General features: G+C 34.4%; 2 protein-coding genes and 1 long non-coding RNA gene across 38 annotated transcripts in view; 2 read left to right on the top strand and 1 right to left on the bottom strand.

Annotated features, from left to right (window-relative positions):
- Window positions 1–5070, top strand: part of LOC130046861 (uncharacterized) — a 9304-nt gene extending 4234 nt beyond the window's left edge. Inside the window, exons 1-2 of the long non-coding RNA XR_008795895.1 lie at window positions 1–4542; window positions 4770–5070. The exon at window positions 1–4542 is cut by the window's left edge and continues 4234 nt beyond it. This is a non-coding gene — a long non-coding RNA (uncharacterized LOC130046861). The remainder of the gene's footprint in view (window positions 4543–4769) is intronic.
- The window catches only part of LOC125645899 (zinc finger and BTB domain-containing protein 17-like), a 60308-nt gene extending 42377 nt beyond the window's left edge, over window positions 1–17931 (bottom strand). For all 35 annotated transcript variants that reach the window (XR_007359484.2, XM_048871864.2, XM_048871854.2 and 32 more), the window contains exons 1-3: window positions 17801–17931; window positions 16100–16821; window positions 5639–5824 (exon numbers count right to left, since the gene is read on the bottom strand). Coding sequence is in view for 34 of the 35 variants with exons in the window: in XM_048871864.2 (XP_048727821.2) it covers window positions 5639–5764 (126 nt within the window). In the remaining variant the exon portion in view is untranslated. The remainder of the gene's footprint in view (window positions 1–5638; window positions 5825–16099; window positions 16822–17800) is intronic.
- A 2379-nt stretch (window positions 17932–20310) lies between these two features.
- On the top strand, window positions 20311–23941 carry LOC130046570 (actin-1-like). 2 transcript variants are annotated; one of them, XM_056140140.1, is made up of 7 exons: window positions 20311–20448; window positions 21779–21942; window positions 22105–22344; window positions 22498–22636; window positions 22755–22862; window positions 22982–23173; window positions 23293–23941. In XM_056140140.1, exons 1-7 carry the CDS (start codon window positions 20340–20342, stop codon window positions 23616–23618), a joined length of 1278 nt encoding a protein of 425 aa, XP_055996115.1. In that variant the 5' UTR covers window positions 20311–20339; the 3' UTR covers window positions 23619–23941. The 2 variants fall into 2 exon arrangements, with proteins under 2 accessions (XP_055996115.1, XP_055996114.1); XM_056140139.1 differs by lacking the exon at window positions 20311–20448 and having other exon boundaries at window positions 21558–21942.
- The last annotated feature ends 202 nt before the right edge of the window (window positions 23942–24143 follow it).

The raw sequence follows: 24143 nt of genomic DNA, 5'->3' as shown, positions 1-24143 counted from the left end.
TTTCGGCAATGTTTTTTCCCCCCACTCGATTTTCCGTTTTTCTTTCAAGTTCCTATCCGCGTTTGGTTCATCTTCACAAGTCAAGGGTTATTGATTCGTTACCTCGCATCATTCACCATTCAAAACACGGGTTTGGGACAGGGGATGACGAAATAAGCTAAAATTAAATCATCCAATGAGATTCCTTGTTTAAGATGCAAGTTTGGAATGAGTAAAAACGGAAAGTAAACAATGGTCTTCGTGGGGTACTTTTCTTAACATCAAGAACATTGCGTGTTGTTTTTATTTTGTAACGAGGTAACTAATCAATAGCCCTTGACTTGTGAAGATGCGTTTGGTTTGGTTTTCAGTTTTGTTCTTTGCGGCGTTTTGTAAACCGCCATAATTTTAAGCGCTCAAATGATTGATTCGGCACATGGCACACTCGTACAGAATTTTATTTATCCGACAAGGTATCAGTCGATAATTATGGACACAAACAATAACAGTGTTCGATGAAAACGTAAATGGGTACCCCGAATATTTGGAAATGTCTGCAATTTACCGAAATGCCCCCAGGGATTAATTATCGAAATACCACCTACCCCCTAAAATTATCGAAATTCCTCTGTAATTATATACATTAATGCATATTAAGTTTATATATGTCAATCTTTTATGAAAAAACATTTTTAAAATTCTGATTGTAAATTTAGGAAATTCAATTTGTTCAATTCTCGCATTCACGATGTTTCAAAGAAAGATAATTCTAGCAAGATTTATACATGTATATCACCGATGCTTTTCCCCCTATACAATATTTGTTTGAATTGCAAAATATATCTCAATGTTGATTTAATTCAACTTAAGCAATGTATACAGGGGTCGAAATTAACTTTTTCTACCACAGGCTAATTTTAGCCTGTGGGTAAAAAATCCACAGGCTAAAATTAAAACTTACAAGCTAAAATGAAAATAATGAAGCAGTGCTCTTTTTATATATATATTTTTTTCAATCAATGATTTTCCCCATCCTTACTGAGCCTAGTGGGTCAACAGGCAGCGCTTGGACAAGACACTAAGTTACGTAAGTCATATGGTGCAATGTTTAGGTCTCTTGATTATCGCACCTCTAACAGTTTAATCCACGACTTGTTTACCGCAGGTCTAGATCCAGTCTTCCAATTTCATGCCACATCAGGGTTGTCACTAGTGATTTTTTAAAGCGAATACAGGACTCATGGTTTTATAAGCAGCACGATCACGAGTCCTATGACTTTTTTGATAATCGTCTACGTGGTGAGAAATGCACCCGTGTTGTCACTACAACCCGACCTCAATATGACAATAAATTTAGATATGACATTCTCATGATTCTGATAAAAATAACTACCGGAAGACTTGGTAAAACATAGATTCCGATATTTTTTGTAGATAAATGAATAACGAAAACATCATACTTGGAATTATTCAATTTAATCACCCCTATAGGTGAACAGGACTCGTGGCACATGTCGATATGCGATGTCCGATCTCTAAAGCATTTGTTTGACTCCGAGTTTCTTAAAAAATTATAAAAGAAAAATCCGGATAAAAACGGTTATTGAAATCGGTCGTTCATGAAAGCGTTTGTATGATTCAGAGTGCAAGTTTGAGAAAAGCGAATAGCGCATCACCGTATAAAACGGATACGATACGATCATAGTTTGTAAATCACCACTTGCTAAGATTTTCGAGTGTCCATTATTTTTACTCGCTATTTTTCAAATGTACTCGCATTTTGCGAGTATTTCTCGCTAATTTCGAGCCCTGGTATATATATAATGATTAGGAAGTAATGGTTGATCACATTCTTCTAAATGAAAGAAAAATAACGAGTTACCTTCCTTAGATTAACACAAATTCTAATATCAAGACTTTATGTGCTTTTTTCTTCAGAGACGGTATTTTACACATTGAATCAATCCCTAATCTTTCAATTTAACTTTTAAAAAATTATTCAAAGGGGAATTTCATTAGTTCTAATTGGCATTTCAGAATTTCTGGAGGCATTTCGGTAAATCACGGGCATTTCGGTAATTCGAGGTACCGCGAAGCAAGGATTTAATGTATCAAAAATTGTTGGATCAACATCATTGAACATGAAATTGTGTTGAGTTTATACGAATAATGTTTTAGTTCAACAACAATGCTACCAAGTTTTAGTTACATAATACATGCATGGCAACCAAGACTCTAGACAAATTTGTAAAAAACAATGGACATATTCCAAGACCTGGAAAACAAACACCCACAAAACAAGTAACATATCAGAATAACAAAATGATAAATGAGCCATACACAAACTAGTCCATGAAGTTAAAACTGTACTTTTTAGTTTCTGACAGTTCTGCAAGTAATTCGCTGTAATAGGGTTAATTCATCAAAAGAACACAAAATATAAAAACAGTTTTAATATTCAATATATTTTTAGCAAAAAAAAACCCCTACCGACCAACCCAATATTTTTTATGACCATCGGCCTATGGCAAACCAACATTTTTTTAAATGTGGCCTAAATATGAAGCCCTTCACCGGTCTTGGTGACGTCTCCACATGAGTGAAAAATTCTCGAGCCAGACGTTAAGCAAGATACAATCAATCAATCAATCAAAAAGTTGGGCAAACTCCAAGGTCAAGGTGACAGGGTCAAAAATGTTGGTACCCATAAAAAGGTCGTTACAAGAAATACTCATATGAAATATCAAAGCTTTAGCTCTTACTGTTCAAAAGTTATTGGCAAGGTAAAGTTCTTAAAAAGTAGGTCAAACTCCAAGGTGAAGGTCACAGGGTAAAAAAATTGTTGGTACCCATGGAAAGGTCTTGTCACAAGCAGTGATTGGGAAGGCCATGCGCCCTGCTCCCATTCAGGTGAAAATTGGCGCCTTAAATTATGTAATCCATGCACCAAAGTGCGCATTCATTATCGATTGTAACTTACGTTTTTTTTCTTCTCTAGAATGAATTGGGTACGACTTACTTATTTTTTGTACTTTCATTTTTAATTCCTATGTATTCTGATACACTGAATCTCATTGGTTGAAGCAATAACAAATCAAAATAGATAACCAATAAACTATTTCCTCTTACTTAACATCTCATCACGTTTACTCATGCTTATACTGCAGCGTTTAAGTTTCGGAAGTCCAAGGACAGATAAAAAAAACAACAGAAAGCGGGGAAAAAACAACAACCAAATAATGAAAAAAAAACAACAACAAGAGACCATCTTCAAATACCAATACCGATAAAAGCAATGATACCGTTGAGAAGGGGACATCGAAACAAAGTAGAAACATTTTCAAGAGCGGTGGAAAAGATCGTGGTCATGGTTCAGAGTTTCAATTAAAACAATGTTCCACTGCACATTTGCTATTTATTAAAATATGCATTAAATCTGAAAATAGCCCATTAAAAACTTGAACCGTGGGGCCATAGTCCCATAGGCCATTTTGGCCTTCCCAATCACTGCACAAGGAATACTCATGTGAAATAGCAAAGCTCTAGCACTTACTGTTCAAAAGCTATTAGCAAGGTTAAAGTCTCAGACAGAATGACAAGACAGGACAAAAACAATATGTTTCATGACGTTATGGTATCGGGCTTTGTTAGTGGTTATGGGAATTTCATACTAAAATTCTGCTGGCTTAAAAAAAACTTTTTACCTACCTACCGACCATCCTCTGAAATTTAGGGTCGGGAGAGGGGAAGCCAACATATTTTTAAATATGGCCCAATATAATATATGTATTAACATAAAACAATATGACTAATTTGGACCCATCTTCGAGTCAAAACCCAAGGTTGTGTAATTCACCATTTTTTTTGTACACCCTTTTCTGCTTTATCTAAATATCCATTTAAATTTTATACTGTATCAGCAAACTTAAAGAAGTCCTTCAAATCATTATAATACTTTTGACACCACCCTGAAACCATGGCCTTACCCCCCTAGGATCATGAAATTTATAATTTTGGTAAAGGAATACCTACTCCTTTAAAATATCCATTTAGTTTCAATTTAGTAATAGTATCAATAGCACTAAAGCAGATATCATTTATACATACATGCCAACTTTCCCGATTTAGGCGGGATCTTCCCGATTTTACCCTCCGGTCCCGCTTTCCCGATCGGGAAAGCAAAATTACCCTAAAATCCCAATTTGAAATTTTTTCCGACCAAAATTTCCGATTTCACGATTGAAAACGAGTTTGAAAGCGGGATAATCGTGAAATCTTGTGACCAGAATTGGAAATCCCGCGTCATTTCTGAACTGGCCAATCAGAAATCAGGACAATAGTCAGCCATTGCTGTTTACCTGTGTCGCATGGTGTCGGGTTGGTCTGCCTGTGTCGGGGTGTTTATTGGACAGTACGAAGCATGTTTTGATAGTAATTAATCGGGAAGACGGATTTCAAATTGACCTATCCTTTACACAAACATGAATGACAACGATGCTAGTGTCACCACCAAACAATCGGACATTCCGCCTCTCGCTGACAGCATCCAAAATTTGCAATAAGGTACGTCAAGTATATATTTTTTCCAACTATAATAATATAGGCTATCCAAATCTATCCGTCTATAGCGATGTATTATATAGTCTATATAGTGTAGTATTCATTAAATATACTTTGTGATGCTTAATTTGCACAAGTCTGTACTGAATTTTTTATTTAGCAAGTAGCCTTAATTTACAAGTAAAACGGAATATTTTGATGTGGGGTTTTTTTCCTGGTAATTATTTCAGATGTCATGGGTGCAAAGGTTTTGTTCGCAAACTTCATAGCAGGGCAGATCACTCCTTTTTTGGTTGCAATGCAGATTATTCCACCAGTCTCTGCAAGCCCATGTTTACAGACAAGCAAGATCGCCTTTGCAGTCGTACCTAAATGCATGTGCTTTAATTTAAATTTTGATATATAGACCGGCCAATGTTTATTGTATGGTGTAAAAGGATGCAACCTTAAATATTATTTGATATTATGTATGTGACTTGTTGGAGAAGATTTTTTGCTGAATAGATGATTTTAATAAAATATTAATGTATATCTTTCAAAGTTTTTTTTATATAGTTAATGGTCAAACACATTTGATGTTGTGTTAATATATGATACATTAACAATGATTTGATTGATATTTTATTTGAAAGGACAAATATTTATTTTCATGCTAAAATGTCGTGAATTTTGAGCTTTGAAAAAAGGTCGTCGCGCGCAAAATCCCCCATGGGGATTTTTAAAAGTTGGCATGTATGTTTATATGTTTTGCACATATACCTATATATACCAGGTTTGGCCCCACCCTCAGTGGAGTCCTTTGTTCGGTCTGACAGAACCTCTAACTATGTCAGACCAATTATCTGACAGTGATTTTAAATATTTCAACAACTCTGTTGTAACAAAGGATTTAGATATTTATTTTTTCATAGTCATAGTGTTTGTAAACAAATATTTCAGAGTGAATACTTTTTTTGGGGGGAAACCTGTCAAATATTTGGCATGTACATTAAAAAGTCACACAAAGTTTTTATTTTGTTTAAAATCTGTACAAAATATTTTGATTTAGTTTCTACTTTCAATTAATGAATTTCAGGAACTAATAACTATTCCTCAGTACCTTTGTATTGATGGGTCCTGTTTTGATGACAGCATCGCACAAGAGCTGATTTTTCCACATCTGTGTTAGATAACTCATCGTGGAGCTGGAGTAGATCTGGTTCATATACATCTTCTGGTAACTCATCTTTGGAATTTCTTTGCCTTCCCACAATCTATTTTAAGTAGCTCCAAAAAATCTGGATTTCTGAAAGAAAGAAAAAGATCTTTGATCTTGGGAGCATAAAAATCAATGAAAAGAGAACACCTGATATGACTTTATCAAAATATCACATTTTTTTTCCTTGCAAATCAAACTGAACTACAGTACATTAATACATTTTCTTTTCAGCAAATAAAAATCAGTATATGCCAGGAATGATGTGGCATATTTATAATTGGGAAGAACTAATTTCAGTTTTAAACTTTTCGAGTTACTGTCCAGAAACCATATTTGTCTGAAGTTTTCAATCTATATTCGGTCACTGTGACCTTGACCTTTGTTCTCCAAAATCAATAGGGGCCTTGCTTTGCTGGTATCCAACAATATATCCAAGTTTCATTTGATTCAAATTAAAAATTTTCGAGTTATCCTCCGGAAACCAAAATCCTTTTGGAATTTTAAATCTATTTTCAGTCACTGTGACCTTGACCTTTGACCTATTTTCTCCAAAGTCAATAGGGGTCTTCCTTACCTGGTACATAACAATATCTTCAAGTATCATTTGATTCGGATTTAAACTTTCTGAGTTATCATCCGGAAACCAAATATTTCTGAAATTTTCATTTTATATTCGGTCACTGTGACCTTGACCTTTGTTCTCCAAAATCAATAGGGGTCTTCCTTACCTGGTACCCAACAATATATCAAAGTTTCATTTGATTTGGATTTAAACTTTCGGAGTTATCATCCGGAAACCAAATTTTCCTGAAATTTTCATTCTATTTTCGGTCACTGTGACCTTGACCTTTGATCATTTTTCTCCAAAATCAATAGGGGTCTTCCTTACCTGGCACCCAACAATATATCAAAGTTTCATTTGATTAGATTGTAAACTTTTCGAGTTATCATCCGGAAACCAATTGTTGACGCCCAACCGCCCGCATCACCAAACCAACAGCCGAGTTCAACTTCGTTGCAACTCAGCTAATAAAAAGAATGATCTCAGGTTCATTACTTTATTTAAGAATGAAAAACCTAACAATACCCAATTTGGAGACTCAAAAATGTACAGTTTTCAAAAAGTGGCCAGTATTGTAAGGGTAAATTACAAATGTAAACTTGTTAACAAATGTTCTTTAAAAAGTGGCCAGTGTCTGGTTTCCAGGGGTGACCGTTTCTGTAAGAATTTCTTTGTAAGGAAATGTTAAGATTTCTGCCAGGACTTTGAAAATTGGCCAATATTCAGGGAGATCCAGTTTTCTGAGGGGCAAGTTTGGAGAAGTTTCACTGTACATCAATATATTTCTTTTCAACAAATGAGACTCAAAAATGCCCAGTAATAAATTGCTAAGTCTTCATAAATCAAGGATTGTTTGCTAAAAATGAACAAATTCATTACTTACTCTTTTAAAAATAGAAGTTAATAAAATGGCACACATTTGTAAAATAGTAAACAAATAATACACATGTACTTGTTTCTTCTTTGAAATATGGCTTATATAGTGTTCATTTTAAAAGAAATGCCATTTGTTGACATTGAGAAACTTTCCAATGACATTAAGAAACTGCCCAATTTGTTCAATTTTGTCAAAATATTTTTCCCAATTGAATGTGCATTGGTACCATTCCCATAAAGGCTGGGGGGAAAATTGCTGTTATCATTATTTGTATATATGTAGAAATATTAAACAAGAGGCCCAGAGGCCTTATCAGTCACCTTAGTATTAGTTAAAAGTATCACTAGTCTCAAGTCAAGGGCTATGAAATCTAGAAAACATTTCCTGTTCTGAATTCCAAGATTCAGCAAACTGTGTTCTTAAAACTTCAATGCCCTCAGAAGTGTCTATAGTGATGAAAGGCTTTACATAATGTAAGTAACATTTACACAGTATGACTGATTTTGACCTATCCTTGAGTCAAAACCCTAAGGTTGTGAAATTTACAATTTGGGTACACCCTTTTCTGCTTTTCCTCAATATGCATACTGTACAGGGGTGGAAATTTATGTAAATGTCTAAGGAGCCAAACGGGCTCTTAACATTAAAATTCTAGGAGCCCAGATTGAAAATCATGGGCCCGTAATTTAAATGACATAAATTGTAACAAGTTTCTGACAATTTCAATTTTTTATTTCATTATTAACATTCATACACCCCTTCCTCCTCCGATAAATCACTATCTGATTCATCCTCCCTCTCATTCTCTTATCATTCTCTATTTCAACTCTTTCAGTGCTCCAAGTTGCGAGTAAAACGGTCGCATTTGGGACCCGAAAATCGATTTTGCGACTAGAGATTATATTCAAGTTGCATTTATGCAAGTGGAGAAAACCTGGGCATCCAGTAAATTTTGTAATCGGGATCGGAAGTCTAACAATTATTTTTCAGTCTCAGTCAAAACAGCATTTGAAAGCAATCAAGATGGCGGTAAAACAAGGGTTAAAGAACTTTGGATTTATCAGTAGTAAAAAGTAGAAGCTTTGACCTAGTACATGAAACGAAGAAATTCAAGAATCACACGGAGAAAATTCTGCATTTAAAGATGACGTAGCTGTGTCTAAAGAAAAATGCAAAAGTAAAGGAAGAACCCCAGTCCTAATGGCTGAAGGAATTTTCGTGGTTGATATATATATATATATATATACAGTGGAACCCCGTTATTACGTTTTCCATTTTGTCACGATAAAATAACGTAATACCGGGGGCAACGTAATAAACGTTCCCAGTGAAATCCGTTAAAAATATCGTTTGGAAATTGTATATCGTCCATTGGTACTCCGTGAAGGGGTGTGTGAATATATCTTTACTGTTTCTTTGTTTAAAAGACTATGATACTTTGTTTTATTTACATCTTATCTTTAATGTCCGTAATTCTTCATGTTCTTATCCCTTTTCTTTATTTCTGGTGTAGGATTCATAAGGATGTTTTGATAAACGTTGCTTTTCTGCATTTGTTTGGACCGCCATTTTGTTCAACTTTAAAACAATGCGTTCATGTAAATTTCTCTCAATAACTCGTTCCGGTTCGTATTCAACATTCGTATTAAAAAAATAACAAAACATCGTTTTTATTAAGTTCACTGATTACACAATACACAACGCAATAAAAAAAAATCCCCATCCAAAAAACAAAACTATAGACACAAAACGCACACGATACCCAACACTTACACACTTTTCTCACCAACGATAAACACGGAGAACAATTTAAGCGCAATCCACATAAAAAAATATAATGATGCACGAAGATTTCATTTACAACGCTAAATGATGGCACTAAAATCACGTGCACATCAAGGGATTTTAGAATATTCACAGAGGTAAATGCCGTGCACGAATCGGCCGATAACACAGGACAGTTTGGTTTGTGTATGTATGGACGAGATTTACGAACACCCAAGCTGCATGTCCAAACAACGGACAATTTTTTAATTGAACACCTTTAGTCACCTATGTCGAAGAAGTTACCCAAGCGGTTTTAACATTGCTACCATAAATCTTGTCTTTCATGTTTGGTACCAAAGCTGTCCGAAAATAGAGTTTTAATAGCGAAGGTAATCACACTATGCTGAACACGCAGGTAGTTGAGAAATTATTTCTCTGATTATCAAAATATGAAAAATGAAGTTTATTTCATAGAGTACAATTTCTAAATAAACATTATTTAATTGTTTATCACTGGCTTCGATACGGGGTATTCACCTGTATTGATGTCGCTAGATCTATCGAAGCGTGATCAGTCAAGCGTCTCTAATCCCCAAACAGACCAGGAAATTTGCGTGGTGACTGCCTCAGGCAGTCAAGGTGAGAATGGCTTATTATTTTGAGAATCACTATTGAATAATTAGGGGTTTATTACGTTTTCGTCGGAATTTTTACAACGTAATACCGAGTCCCGGCATCTTAGGACAACGTAATAACGAGGTCTATTTTATATAGGTTTGTTAAGAAATGGTTTTGTGCTTTGAAATTCCAACGTAATATGCGGACTAACGTATTAAAGGGGGAACGTAATAACGGGGTTCCACTGTATATATGTGTGTGTGTGTGTATAGAAACAGATATAGAGATGTTGGGCTCATTAGGGGGACGCTTTACACTTCGCACTGACATTTTTGCGGCTACTGCTTGTCTTCTAAATGCTTTATTACAAATAGCAAGACAAAAAAACATTTCACTGATCTGACTGATTAAATTAATGAGGTCAAACTTTATGTTTAGAAGATGAGTAATTCGTCGATCGAACAAAATTATAAACTAGTGTTAAATCTAGGATCTAGAGAGGGCGCACATATCATGTTCAAAAAGGCACTTTTCGTCGCGGCAAGACAATTTCGGGGCACTTTCATTGTATCATAATATGATATTAATAGAATGATCATTTAGCCTCTTTAAAAGTTAATACCTGCTGTCTTGATTTTAAACTTTTCAATCATCCTTGTGAAATAAAGAACAATAATTGTTTATATTAACAAATATTTAAAAAAAATTATAGAGAAAAAAGGGCATGGTGCAATTAAAAAGTGCATGGCGCCAGCCAAAAAGTGCATGGCGCGGCACCATGCTAGTTTGCTTTAGATTTAACACTAATAAACTTTTTTTACCAATAGAACAAAGAAAACAATAATTTATATAAAATGATTTTGTCAATAAAAATTTTCCAGTGAGGATAATTTTAATGAGACGGATGGCAATTCCAGACAAATTACAATTTTATTTTGGCCTAAATATCTATTTAGTTTCAATAGCATTAAAGAATATATCCAAATGTTTTACACATGTGTACTATATTATACAAATTTTGCCCCACCCTGGTTTTGACCTCTACCCCAAGGATCATGTTGAGAAATTTACCATGTAATGTTCGTAGAACTCTTCCTGCTCTACATCACTATGCATTTAATTTTTCTTATGGGCATTTGGTTGTAATGTAGAGAAAAAGATTTTTGAAAATTGGTCAATTTTTGTCCTGCTCCTAAGGCTCCAGGGGTGCAGGAGTCCTGAAATTTACAATTTATTTCCCCCCTTGTGCCAAAGACGCTTCATACCAAATTTGAAAAGAATTGAATAGGTGGTTATTTTAAAGGAAGTTAAAAATGTTCAATTGTTAACACAGGGCACACAGCAACAGACACTGACCAATTACAATAGGTCACCCTAGTTACTCGGGTGTCCAATGATTTTTTACAACTTTCTCATTTTCCTTCTTTTTCCCCCAACTCATGTTACATATTTTCAACTGTAGACATTTATATTTGTCTTACAAAGACTATACCCCTCTACAACAAATCTGTGGCATTGTTCTGGTGGGATGCATCCAAAGATTATCTCCTTTGCTAATGAATGGAGAAACTGAGGATAAATTGCCAAAAATCTCACAATGTTGCCAAAAAAAACCATTCTTAGTGTGAATAGTACAGTCAAGACATTTTCCTTGGTCAAACTTTGACAAAGGTGTTTCATGTATTGCTGAAATGGTACTGAATGTCATAGCTACTTGCTGTGTTGATAAAATCATACTTGGTGTAGCCCAGGTCTTGAAATTAACATATGCCTGTCAGTCCGTGACTGGTTAAAAGTCTGGCGGACTGACTGACATTTGTTTTAGTCAGTCCGATGGAACTAGTTAATTTCCTAAAGCATCATTTTGGAAAATATACTTATGAAATTTTATATACACATTTGGCATGCTTCGATCTGTAAATATTAGACGAATCTGGTTCGTAAATATAAATCCGACATTTAACTGTTACAATATTGTCTGAGGCATATTGAGTTAAATTTCATTTTAATAACATAAACGAAATATGTTTAATAATTTCTGGAAAACTGTTGGACTGGTAAATTTTTCTGCGGACTGGTTGAAATTATACCCCATCAGTCCGACTGGACTGGTGACATAAAAAGTTAGCTTCAAGCCCTGTAGCCCTTGTCAAAATAATGCTTGGTGAAGATGCTATGTTGATGCAATCATAACTGGTCAACGGTTTTACCCCTACTTGTTTAAGTTGCTGTGTGGAAGAAATTGTACCTATATACACATACTAGGTGTGTTAATATTTTGCACATTGTCAGTCTTCAGACTGTTCAGATTGATTGATTGCATTTTGATTAATGTCCCGCTCTATAATGTTTTACTCATATAAAGACATCACCACTGCCGGTGAAGGTCTGCAAAATTTAGGCTTATGTTTGGCACTTACAGCCTTTGAACAGGGATATATCTTTATTGTGCCACACCTGCTGTGACACGGGGCCCAAGTTTTTGTGGTCACATCCAAAGGATTGCCCCATTTAGTAGTGATGAAACGATTGTTGCCGATGATCGATTGCCAGTCTTTTAGAGGTCTATGATGCTACTAATCGATTGCAAAATAAAAGACGCCGACATCGTTGACCAAAAGAAAATGTTCAGATTTTCTTTTTTGTATGTCAAACCCTATCAAACAACAAGCAAACAAAATGGTGAGAGAATTAACTGTAATAACAACGCCATTCAACATTCAGGTAAAGGAGTCTAACTCTTATAACTTTTAGACATTGTGATTATAGATAAATTACATTACTTGATACGTTGAACTTCTGATTTATTTACCTGTGAACAAAAAGAACAAAGAAGAATTCAAATCTTGTTTCTATTATCTAATGATTCTGTTATCTATTTTGAGAAAAAACCGACTTAAAAGACAATTCTGATTATAATCGATTATTATAAAGTTACAATGTAAAGTTACAATGTGACGTCATATTAGCTGCAATTTATTTTCTTCTTTCAAACCAAGCAAAAACAATACGTTTCAAGCTATGAGAAAGCTTGTCTGGAATTTAAAAGCGTTTATGGTACTTTCTAAACAATCTAATTATTTTAATTACGGGATTGTCAATGACGGTGACATTTTTCCAGAAGCAGAATGGGTAATACTCATCTTTTTTCAGCTGATGAAGAGCAAATCACGTGACTCATGTGTAATAATTGGAGCGAGCTCGCCGCGTCGCAAACAAGCTCGCTAATAAAGATTTTCAAACTTGAAATATCGAATCATGTTGAATCATTCTTGCATAGCATTTGGGCTAGTAAAACTTTATTTGGGCTACCAAATTTTGCACTCTTACTTGCCCGATGGGCTTGTGGTAAAAATCATTAAGTGCGAAGACTATTCTATTCATGCTAACTTGTCTACCGTACATATATAATTTTCTTGATTTCAAATAATTGGAAAGAATTGATTTTGGGTAAAAAAAGAAAAGAAAAAGAAGCTTATTTTTGCAAGGGGATTTGGCATTTGTCCCGTCTTACTTTAGCTATTCCTGCAGCTATTGGTTTGAAAATACATGGAACTTATATCAATGGGTTACAAATCAAGTTTGAGTTTGGGCTTTCTCGACCTATTTTGGGGAATTATAGACCTTAAACTTAGCAAATTTCAAGGATTTAACAGTCTTCACGAAAACATTTAAAACTTGCTGGCCAGTCGGACCAGTGAACTGTCTGAATTTACTGTCCCACAGTGAAATTCACTGGCCCCCTAAATTTTCATATGTTTATCACATACATTATGGAATGCATTGTAAAATTGTACAATTAGTTTACTGAAACTATGGTTATTACTCATATTTATATCCACCCTAAGACATCCTTTCTGTCGATTCCAGAAAAACAACACCGTACATGATATTTTCTCTCTCTTCACCTGCAAACAACAAGACTACAACTTCATATATTTTTCACAAACATGAAAACAGCCCGAGTGCACCTTAGGAAGTAGCCTTCTCTACCAACATCAAAGTAGCCTACTCTACTAACATCAAATGTAAATGATTAATTCTATAAACTATAGAAATTTCATAAAATCAGAGATAACTGCACTTGATGAAGTTCATTTTAATTGGACAATGCAATAAAGCAGCAATTACCAGTGTACTGTGCGATACAGAATGTGGCCATTTTTGTTGTTTCAACAAGTTGTTCATTTAATATTCACTTGATCAACGTACAAGTTATCTTGACAATGACAAGTATAGTTATCGTTCTTTACGAAATAAACATTAAACCACGATGTCCAAACACTTACTTTATGTGCTATTTTTTAATTTATTTTTATTTTGATAGTAAATTTAAGCAAATAAGACGTTTAGAATATCTAAATCCAACATTATATTTAATGTGACTTACAAAAAGTCTACAAGCCCATCGGACTTCCTGATCTTTAATTTTTACTGACCCGATCGTAAAATTCACTGGCCTCGGTCTTCGGACCACTGAGTTTTCGTGAAGACTGATTAAGTTTTCTGGACTTTTTTTTTTGGCTATCCCTATCGATTTGAAAATTTTTGCATTAACTTTCATCAATGGGTTACAGATCAATAGGTTCTCAGTACCCCCTTGTTTGTCGTAAGAGGCAACTAAATGGGGACGGTCCTTCAGATGAGACCACAAAAACAGAGGTCCTGTGACCCATGTCACAACAGGTGTGGCACGATAAAGATCCCTCCCTGCTCAAAAACAAGAATGATCGACTGCATGATAATAAACATGTCTAATGATTTTTCTTGCACAAAATTAGACATGCCATGCAGGCTTCTGCAAGTTTTACATGCTCTCTCCTGAATTTACCAGGCCCTGGACTACCAAGTTATTTCGGAGACTGCCTATATATATTAGTATATTATGTAAAAATTTGATACCCTATTGCACTCTACCCCCTGGGACCATGATTTTAACAAACTTGAATCTGCACTTTGTAAGAAGCTTTCATGTAAATTTGAACTTTTCAGGCCCATAGGTTCTTGAGAATATTTTTAAATGATCCCACCCTAATTTTGCCTTTTAGGAACCATCTCGCCTTTGAAGAAGGCATGGCTAGTGATGTACCGATTGTCGCTGACTTTCGATTGTCGGTCACTATAACTGAAACGATGTGAATAATCGACTGTCATTTTCAAAATCGAAAATCGCAGATGTCGGTATATTGTTTATAATACGAATATTCCTGCCGCGACTTCACTAAAATTCAAAATGGCTGACGAAGCTGAATCATCCGATAAGATTGAATATTGTTTTAACATCCCTCTTGAGAATCTTTCACTCATACGGAGACATCACCATTGTCGGTGAAGGGCTGCAAAATTTAGGCCTATGCTTGGCACTTACAGCCTTTGAGCAGGGGGATCTATATCGTGCCACACCTGCTGTGACACGGCCTGGGGCCTCGGATTTGCCTCTTACAACAAGCAAGGGGTAATGAGGCTCTATTCTAACCCATAGGAACAACAACAGTCGAGAGATCTATCCCTATTCCGGGAAAACAAAATCGAAAGTATGGGATTATTAACTTCATATTTTAAATGATTTTCGACGTCTCCATAATGAAAAATTCTCGAGAGAGAGAGAGAGACTTTAAACAAGATACAATCGATCAATCTTATGATTTTATTCTAATTCACTGAATATTTAGGGTAAAAAATAAAGTAAATTTCATATATTTCTGCCATAAATTTGAAATGAATAAAATTTGATTATTTTTCGATTAATCAATCAAAAAAGTGCATCCGATTAATCCGATCATCAATTAATTCCCCCCCCCCCCCCCCCCCCCCCCCCATCACTAGGCATGGCCCTATTTCTATTATCTTAGAAGTCTAACAAAGGTGAAAAGCTCACTTGAGCTTTCAGATGAGCTAAAAAATGCTTAACCTCATACTTTTAATTCAATTTAATCAAGGATAAGTGAACGGATCGCATGACATATGTCTCTATTTGTGATCATGTGATTTCTGTCATTTAAAGCATTTATACGATTCTGAATTTATATATATATATATATAAAAGAGAGATTGAAACAGTGTTCTGTATATAACAATGTTAATTTTCTTCTCATTCTTTGCCCTGTGCAAAAATAAATTTATCGGAATGCACCCACCAAACAATGAAAATGCATCTACAGTTATATTGCACTGCATATAATTATGCTATCGTCACAAAAAGACAATTATCTCCCTTTAATAAAAATTTCATTATTGCTGGCCTTTAATTTTAATTTTCGTGAATTCACAAATCTTCATCTCATATTCTAAATCACGTTACCAGTAAAATTATTAGTAATAACTATACTTTCAGACAATGGCAGTAATAATATCACAAATACGTCAAAGGATTTTCGCCGACAAGAACATGGGCATGGTCGACGCAAACCGCGTCTACTTCCTTCTCACAATATTTCATTCGTTTGCTTGCACTTACTAATTTCACCGATTGCAGAACATACTCCCTTTTTCGATATAATGCCATATATCGTTATATCGCATACAATGCATATTTTACCTTCTTTTTTTCAGATAAATGAAGAATTTTCTGGGTCAGGATTTTCTCTTTGTTCCGTCGGCCATTTGCAAAAAAAATCATTAACATAAAATACCACGTGATCCTACGTCACACTACAAAAATTCCCACCTAACACTCTAGTTTCACGTATTTTTTTTTTGTTTTTTTAAATATTTTTTTTTTTCTTTTATGCATTTTAAGAATTTATTTTCACATTTTATTTTTGCTTCAAACTTCAATATTATAATTTGAGACAAAAATACTACAAACATTGTTTTCATTAACTCATTTACTCAATCTAACTAAAATCAGACTCTTAGATCCGCGCCGTATCCTGAGACCTCTATTGTAGCGATTGTGAGCGTATCTTAGCATCTTATTTTAATCAGATTGTTCATTTACTATAGACATTTTTCTGTACTTTGTATATATAAATCAAACATATTATACTCATAATTCAAAACACGTTTAAACTACTATGTAACATTAAAAGAGCCAAATATAAGCCTATGATTATTCAAATCCAAAAAATTAAATCATTAATGATACTGGGCTAGTTGACGACCATATTTTCCAGATTCATTTTATCCAATCCAGCTTTGAACTTAGTCATTTCCCCCGCTTTTTAACATGTCGAAGAGCTTCACTCAATGATTTAACTGTTCCATTGTCCTTGTGTTGGTGTCCAATCCTTTTTCTTTCTGGCCATTCTACAGCGTTTTCTGTTAATGCAAATATGAAAGATATTTTTAAATACCTCCTAAAAATCCCAAAACAAGAATCAAAGTATATTTCATTGATACCTTTTATTAGACCGTTTTTAAATATATATGCAATTGTAATTATATGATTTGGAATTTGCATTTATTTTTTTATTAACAAAACACAAGAAGTTGAATTTCAGAAGAGGAAACTTAAAAAGAGTTGTTTGGTACATTTGTTACAGTTTTAATCAATTTAGGCAAATTATTTGACCAAATAGGTCTTGCTGTTTTCAAATTATTACTTTTCAAAATGATGTTGACATTTGATACATAAATATTAATTCTAGACTATAGATTTTCGCATGTCCTGCATCTCCATCATCACGCAGACAGTGCAATATTTATTTTCTTTATATCACGTGACTTTCAAAACAGCAGAGGCAAAAAATTCAGACAGACCATGTGCTTGTAAATACAGAATAGTCTCTAAGTACCAGTGCCTCTCATGTTTAATAAATCATTTTGATGGTCCGAATACAAAATAAATCTACAAAAAACGGATTTTTTAAACTGAAATTAAATCTGAGTGTGTGATTACATACCGAAATTCTTTTGCAGTAGTGTGCATAAAGATAAACAAACATAACCAAACGACACCAAATTCTGCTGTAGAAATTCACTGAAGAAGTTAACTAAGCCTATTTAAATAAGCCTATTTAAAAACAATATAGGCCTAGTACGTAGAGTTCATGTACACAGTGCCGACTTTAAATAAAATTTACTTACATACTCACTTACTTTTCCCTTTATTGATTAAATTCGAGCATTTGGTGTATCAAAAGTAATGCTTTGTTTGTTTACAGTAGGCATATTCGTTATTTGACAGCGTCAGTAGCCATTTTGTCTGGGAGATAACAGAGTCGGAGACAATACGTCATAAAATAGATAAAACAATTCTGGTTGTTCAAAGGTTAACATATTTTACTGAAAAGCTTACCAAGCATTGTAGCATCCTATATTATAGATTACTAAGAAATAGTTCCGTGCAGATTACTGACGGATGAAGTAATATCCTCGCCTGTTTCTAGATGTCATAGCTGACCTTGAATTTTCCCTGGCTAGGATGTTTACACATTTGTTCCCTCCTTTACCATAAGAGGTGAATAGGGTTGGTAACTCTTGTTTACTTTAGTGTTAAAGAGGTTCACACCTGAGATTTGGAGTAATGTCAATTATTTGGAAAGTGTATTTTTGATTTCTACTTTGAAGGAGAATTAGGAAATTAAAGACAAAAACTGGAACTACAGTGTTCTAAACATGACCTTTTTGCACTTAAAATTTACTCAAGATTTATTCAATTAAACAATTGATTTGTCTGGAGGGATTAACACAACATAAGCAACATAAATCAATAATTACATAAAATAGATACATATAATCATGTCTTCTAACAATACAGATAAAAACGTTTAAAATAACGATCTTTTTGCACTTGATATTCGAAAAAAATTCATAATATAAAATTTGAGTTTAGTTAGTATATAGGTCCCTGGTTTAAGGACATATTAGGAGTAATAACAATTTCTAGAATTTCGCATAATTTTCAAAGGTCTTGTCTTAAAATTTGAAATGGAACTTTAAAAAAGTGGGGGTTAGAACCCAAATTTTTAAATTATTGGCGAAAATACTGAATTTTTACACAAATTTCGAGTAAATGCATTGTTTTTACCGTTTTAAGAATCGGTGTTCTGTTTGGAAAAATATTACAACCAAATTAGTAATTACAACGTTTTAACTAGTTTCAAATCTCAACTACTTATACCATAAATTATAAAACTGAAATACGAGTATAGGAGTATAAAAATAGAAGAGATATATTGGATGAAACAGAATATGTAATATCATGCAGATTTAGAACTTTTTGATTAATCAATCCTTCCGCCATAAAATATAACCCCTGTCAAACCCTTTCAAAATTTGAATTGACACAAAGTTTTTCAACTGGATAGGGTTCAGTAATAGATGTGTAATATTTTTGCACCAATGGGATTAGTATTGAACCAGTAAATAATTAGTTGTACATGTACCACCCTGCGCAGTTGTGCTCCAAAGCTCAGGAGCTAACTTTAACAATATTATTAACTGAAAGTATCCATTTACCCCAGGTCTCCACTTGCCCCAATTGCCCGCCTATATCGATAGTTCAGAAATAAATTTCACTTTTAAGAATGCACGAGAGTGTGAATTCCCGACGCTTCACCCTACAGCACACTCCAAGAAATGCATCATGAAAGTAATCAGGGATGAAACGTAGTACTCAGTTCAAATTCTGATATGTTTTTATTTCTGATAAATTTACATTCTACTTTAATTATGTTTTTGTCGGAATTTCCAGTCGTTATTTAAAATAGACGTCATAATGTATTTATCAAGATTCATTGTTGACAACTGCAGCTCATTCACGAGGAAATGTCTACCATTACGATCTGTAAAGATATCGAAGGCAAAAACATTGGAAATGTAAATATATTCCTTTGAAAACAATTTGTGCATATATTTTTTTTAATAAATTTCTATTTTTAAGATACAGGTAGGACTTATCTAGGCTATAGCAGTGCTAGACTTTAGATAATTGTAACTGTTTTCACTACGAGATGGAAATAATCATAGGCGTAGCTTGGGTTCGAATATTACCGAGGCAGGGGGTCTGGGGGGCACAGCCCCCCAGAAGCTATCGACATTTTAACAACGTAAAAGGTGTTGGTTTTTTTTCTACCGAGGCAGCTGCCTCGGTTACCTCAATGGAAGCTACGCCACTGAATAATTATTAGATCGATATAAATAATGTCTACTAAATAATTTATTATGAATTCGAACAACATTTGAAAATAAGACTGGGCGACAGATAACAATTACAAAGAAATCTTTCATTTTAGCTAGTATTGAAAATATACAAAATAGTATCACTTAATTTTTGGCTTTCAAAAGTATTATGTTTATACTGCAAGATGCACTGACGAGAAACCTCTAAACTTGCCAGCTGCAATATCACAAATTTATAAGAATCTTTTATGAAACACAGGGATATATTTCATGTAATTATGATGAGAAGAAAAATTTTGATACCCAATAGTTTAAGTTATATTTTAGTCAATTAAATCATATCGTGATGCCCATCATATATTCATCTGTTATCTCTATCTGTTCCAGACTAACATTAATAATATCATTTCCTGTAAATTATGAACTATATCTTATAACAAAAAATAAGAGAGAAAAAACAACACCTGTTCACGTTAATGTACAACATTAAATTTCAAAATCTTCATAGAAATACTAAGACTCGCGATCCTTATATACCTGTACATGCATGCATGATACTTTTTCTTGCTGTGTATTGGTAAGCAAACCACTATATAATTGCTATTTTAAGCTTTAAATGCTGTGCGACTTATAAGGTATTGAAGGAGGAGTGAATCTCCTTGTTTGGACTTTAACAGCTAGCTTTCATGATTTAATTTTCTCCAATTCTGGAAATGTTCTCACACATGACAGAGTCCCCAGTAGTATATAAGTGTGGAAAACAGCACAGTAATCATTCCGAGTTAAACCGAGTATCTGATACTGAACCGAGGAAAGTAAAAGGTAAGATTAATTATAATATATATCTTGTTAATTTTATTTTCAATCAAATCATTTACAGTGTTTTTATATCTATTCTAAAAGCCACCTTATCCCCCATTGATCTGAGAAAAATCATCGATCCGACATTTTGTTGCATTGCGAATTTTTCAGTGTGGAATTCTGTGTATGACTTGATTTATTATAATTTTCGCTACTGTTTCACAATGTGACATGACATTACGTATAGGGTTTCTGTTTTGAAATGCTATACACATGTATAACAAGGTCCAATAATAAGTCGTACTACAAATATCGATTACAAAACTCGCTTTATCAAGTCGAAATAAAATTGTAATCACCCTTGGAAAATACTCAACACCTTCTCTAGAATTCTTGACAATTTTTGTCTTGTAGGTGTGCAATAAGGTTTCGGAATTGTTATTTTCACCCAGGGGACCACGTGGGCTCAAAAACGACGTTTTTCTATAAAACCCTGAATCCCAGATTTTACGCAGTAGCTAAATCATCTCTTGGGAGATTGTTGGTGTCCTTTAGATGTGCAATAAGTCGTTGGAATTTCCTTATTCGTAAATGAGAATTTTGTGCTGAATTTGATTGATTGAATGATTGATTGATTACGATTTTACGCCATTTTCGCAATATCGCAACCATTTTACTGCGGACTGAATTTGATCATGTATATTCAAGTAAATTGTGAAATGATTCTTGTGACTTCTACACAAATACGAAGAAGAGTATAATTAAATACAAACACTTGTGTCCAGGTATTACGGTCTTATGACAGCGTCTAGTTGTGAATAATCTTAATTATCTCCGAAGAAAAAAATTGGGGGGGGGGGTGTTGTTGTTGTTGTTGTTGTTGCTACGGCTGCTGGTCCTCTCAAAATTACATCATTATCCTATGAAAGAAAACATCCTAAAAGAATAAATAACACATTATTTCAATAGTATTAACGACAATCTATAAAACGTGTTCAGATTAAAAATCTCAGAAGACTTTTCAGAGATGAATCTAATTTTACAATCCCATCCTATTTTTCGCCCATAGAATGATTATGAGTTAATAATATTAAAATCCCACAATTCCTTCTTTGGGCCACTACGAATAAATGCGAGTTAAAACTCACACTGTAAATATTTTTATCACTGCAATATACTATTATAAACGACATCAACAACACCGGACTCTACTCAGTCCAGAGTAAAATGCTGCACTATTTCGTGGGAGGGGGGAGGCAAGATTTGAAAGTGTTTACTGTTTGTTGGTTGTTCCTTTTATTATTATTAAGAAATTGCAATATCTTCCATTCGCCTCATTGTCTTTTTACAGACTTTGTTTCCAAGTACGCAATAAACATGCCTATCAACATGATTGAAGACGATATAGCAGCTGTTGTTATTGACAACGGATCTGGAATGTGTAAAGCGGGCTTTGCTGGAGACGACGCCCCCAGGGCCGTGTTTCCCGCCATAACAGGAAGGCCAAGATATGATGTAAGTCCCGAACAGTAAATATCTGATACTGATACATTTCCAACGACCAAGGTCCTTTTTTGCATTACATCATACATGTACATGTAATTTGAATCTTAACCAAGCAAGTAGAGTAAGAAAGACATTAATATATATACATGTGTACCAATTTTCTTTTCGAAGAATGTAATGGCGGGTATGGGTTCCAAGGACTGCTATATTGGAGACGAGGCCCAGAACCACAGAGGCATCTTGTCTCTGAATTACCCACTGGAACACGGTATTGTCACAAACTGGGACGACATGGAGAAGATCTGGCACCACACATTCTACAACGAACTCAGAGTAGCTCCCGAGGAACACCCAGTATTAACCACTGAGGCACCACTCAACCCCAAAGTCAATAGAGAAATGATGACCCAGGTACCCTGCTCCTCTATATCTTACAGAGATTAATATGGAAAGTTAGATTAGTTCACATTCTTATAATGATTTCACCATTAAATGATCATCTCTTCACCGCACATTTTCTCGTGTTCAGCATATATTCTTCAAACATCTTTCAATCTAATTTAGATCATGTTCGAGACCTTCAATGTACCAGGATTCTATGTTAGTATCCAAGCTGTGCTTTCTTTATATGGGGCTGGAAGAACGACAGGAATCGTGTTTGATTCAGGAGATGGGGTTTCTCACATCGTTCCTATCTATGAAGGTAAGGTCGCTTCCTTTTTTTAAAATTATGAAACCAAACATAAATGCACACCAGATTAATGATATTTTCATATTATTATCATTTAGGTGATCTTTCTTTCACAAATATGACATTACAGGTTATGCCCTTCCACACGCCATCAAACGGGTTGATTTGGCAGGTAGAGATCTGACTAAATATTTACAAAGAATACTTCATGAACGTGGATATAATTTTGTGAACTCTGGTAAGATTTTAACTTCAAGGTATCCTTCAATTATGAAAATATATATACAACGCTTAAATGAACTTTGATTCTATAAACATTGTACATGTACTGAACTTTTACTTTACTTTCAATTTCAGCTGAGAAAGAAATCGTTCGTGACATCAAAGAGAATCTCTGTTACGTCGCTATGGATTTTGAACAAGAGCTTTGTGCCTCAGCACAGTCGTCTGCTTTGGAAAAGTCCTACGAACTTCCGGATGGACAAGTAATCACCATCGGCAACGAACGCTTCCGTTGTCCGGAAGTCTTATTTCAGCCATCCTTTTCAGGTGAGTTTGGAGTTCACAGTACAAAATCAAGAGAAAACTGTCATACTAGAAGTTGATAAACATATGACAATGATATGTTACAGAAAGGAATTTAAGCATCTTAAATATATTTTATACAGGTTTAGAGTCCAGTGGAATACACGAGCAGATCCATAACTCCATCATGGGATGTGATATCGATATCCGCAGAGATATGTACTCCAACATTGTTCTGTCTGGAGGTTCCACTATGTTTCCGGGCATTAAAGACAGACTGGCCAAGGAGGTAACAGCCGTGTGCCCGAGCTCCATGAAGGTGAAAATCACCGCTGCGCCCGAGCGGAAGTACGCGGTGTGGATAGGTGGATCTATACTGGGTTCTCTCTCCACTTTCCAGCAAATGTGGATCACAAAACAGGAATACGACGAATGCGGACCGGGAATTGTACATAGGAAGTGTTTTTAATACATCTTTTGATTTGAATTGATCAGAAACCTTAAAATAATTACCAAGTCTTTCAGTGCAATATTCATGTCCATACTTTTCCGCTGAACAAATGAACTTTTCCATTAGTGACAAAAGAATGAATACTTTCCCCTCTGTATGTTTGAAGGTTGTCTCTTTGAATGTATGACCGAAAGTTCAAGAAACGTCATTGTTGAATAAGAATTCGTATGCTTAATAGCTAAGAATTGTGTTTGCGCTATTTTTTGTACATACATATCATATCATTCAATGTATTTTTAAGATGATATTGTTTGTTTGAAATAAATTATTATGTCTGCAAAGTTGAATTTTGTGATTTTATCAACACGGCTCTACACGAATGGAGTGTGAAATTGTGTGTATCTAATAAAAGTTTTGTCGCGTTTCATTGATAAATTCACTTCAACCGTTTATTCGGTAACATATGTATAATACAGTATATGTTATTAATGGTCATCTGTGTTCTAAATCAAATTAAATATATGTCCATTAACTCAGAGAGTT

The sequence above is a fragment of the Ostrea edulis genome, chromosome 6 (genome assembly GCF_947568905.1).
Source record: "Ostrea edulis chromosome 6, xbOstEdul1.1, whole genome shotgun sequence".
Taxonomy (NCBI): domain Eukaryota; kingdom Metazoa; phylum Mollusca; class Bivalvia; order Ostreida; family Ostreidae; genus Ostrea; species Ostrea edulis.
Note: the sequence above shows the minus strand (reverse complement) of the source record. Positions and strands in the feature narration are given on the sequence as shown.

Bases quoted from the DNA above. Each gene is read 5' to 3' on its own strand.
- LOC130046570 (XM_056140139.1), top strand. From the start codon at position 21,655: ATGCTGCACTATTTCGTGGGAGGGGGGAGGCAAGATTTGAAAGTGTTT. The intron at 22,637-22,754 runs GTAAGGTCGCTT...ATGACATTACAG, and splicing joins CATCGTTCCTATCTATGAAG to GTTATGCCCTTCCACACGCC. The intron at 22,863-22,981 runs GTAAGATTTTAA...TTTCAATTTCAG, and splicing joins ATATAATTTTGTGAACTCTG to CTGAGAAAGAAATCGTTCGT.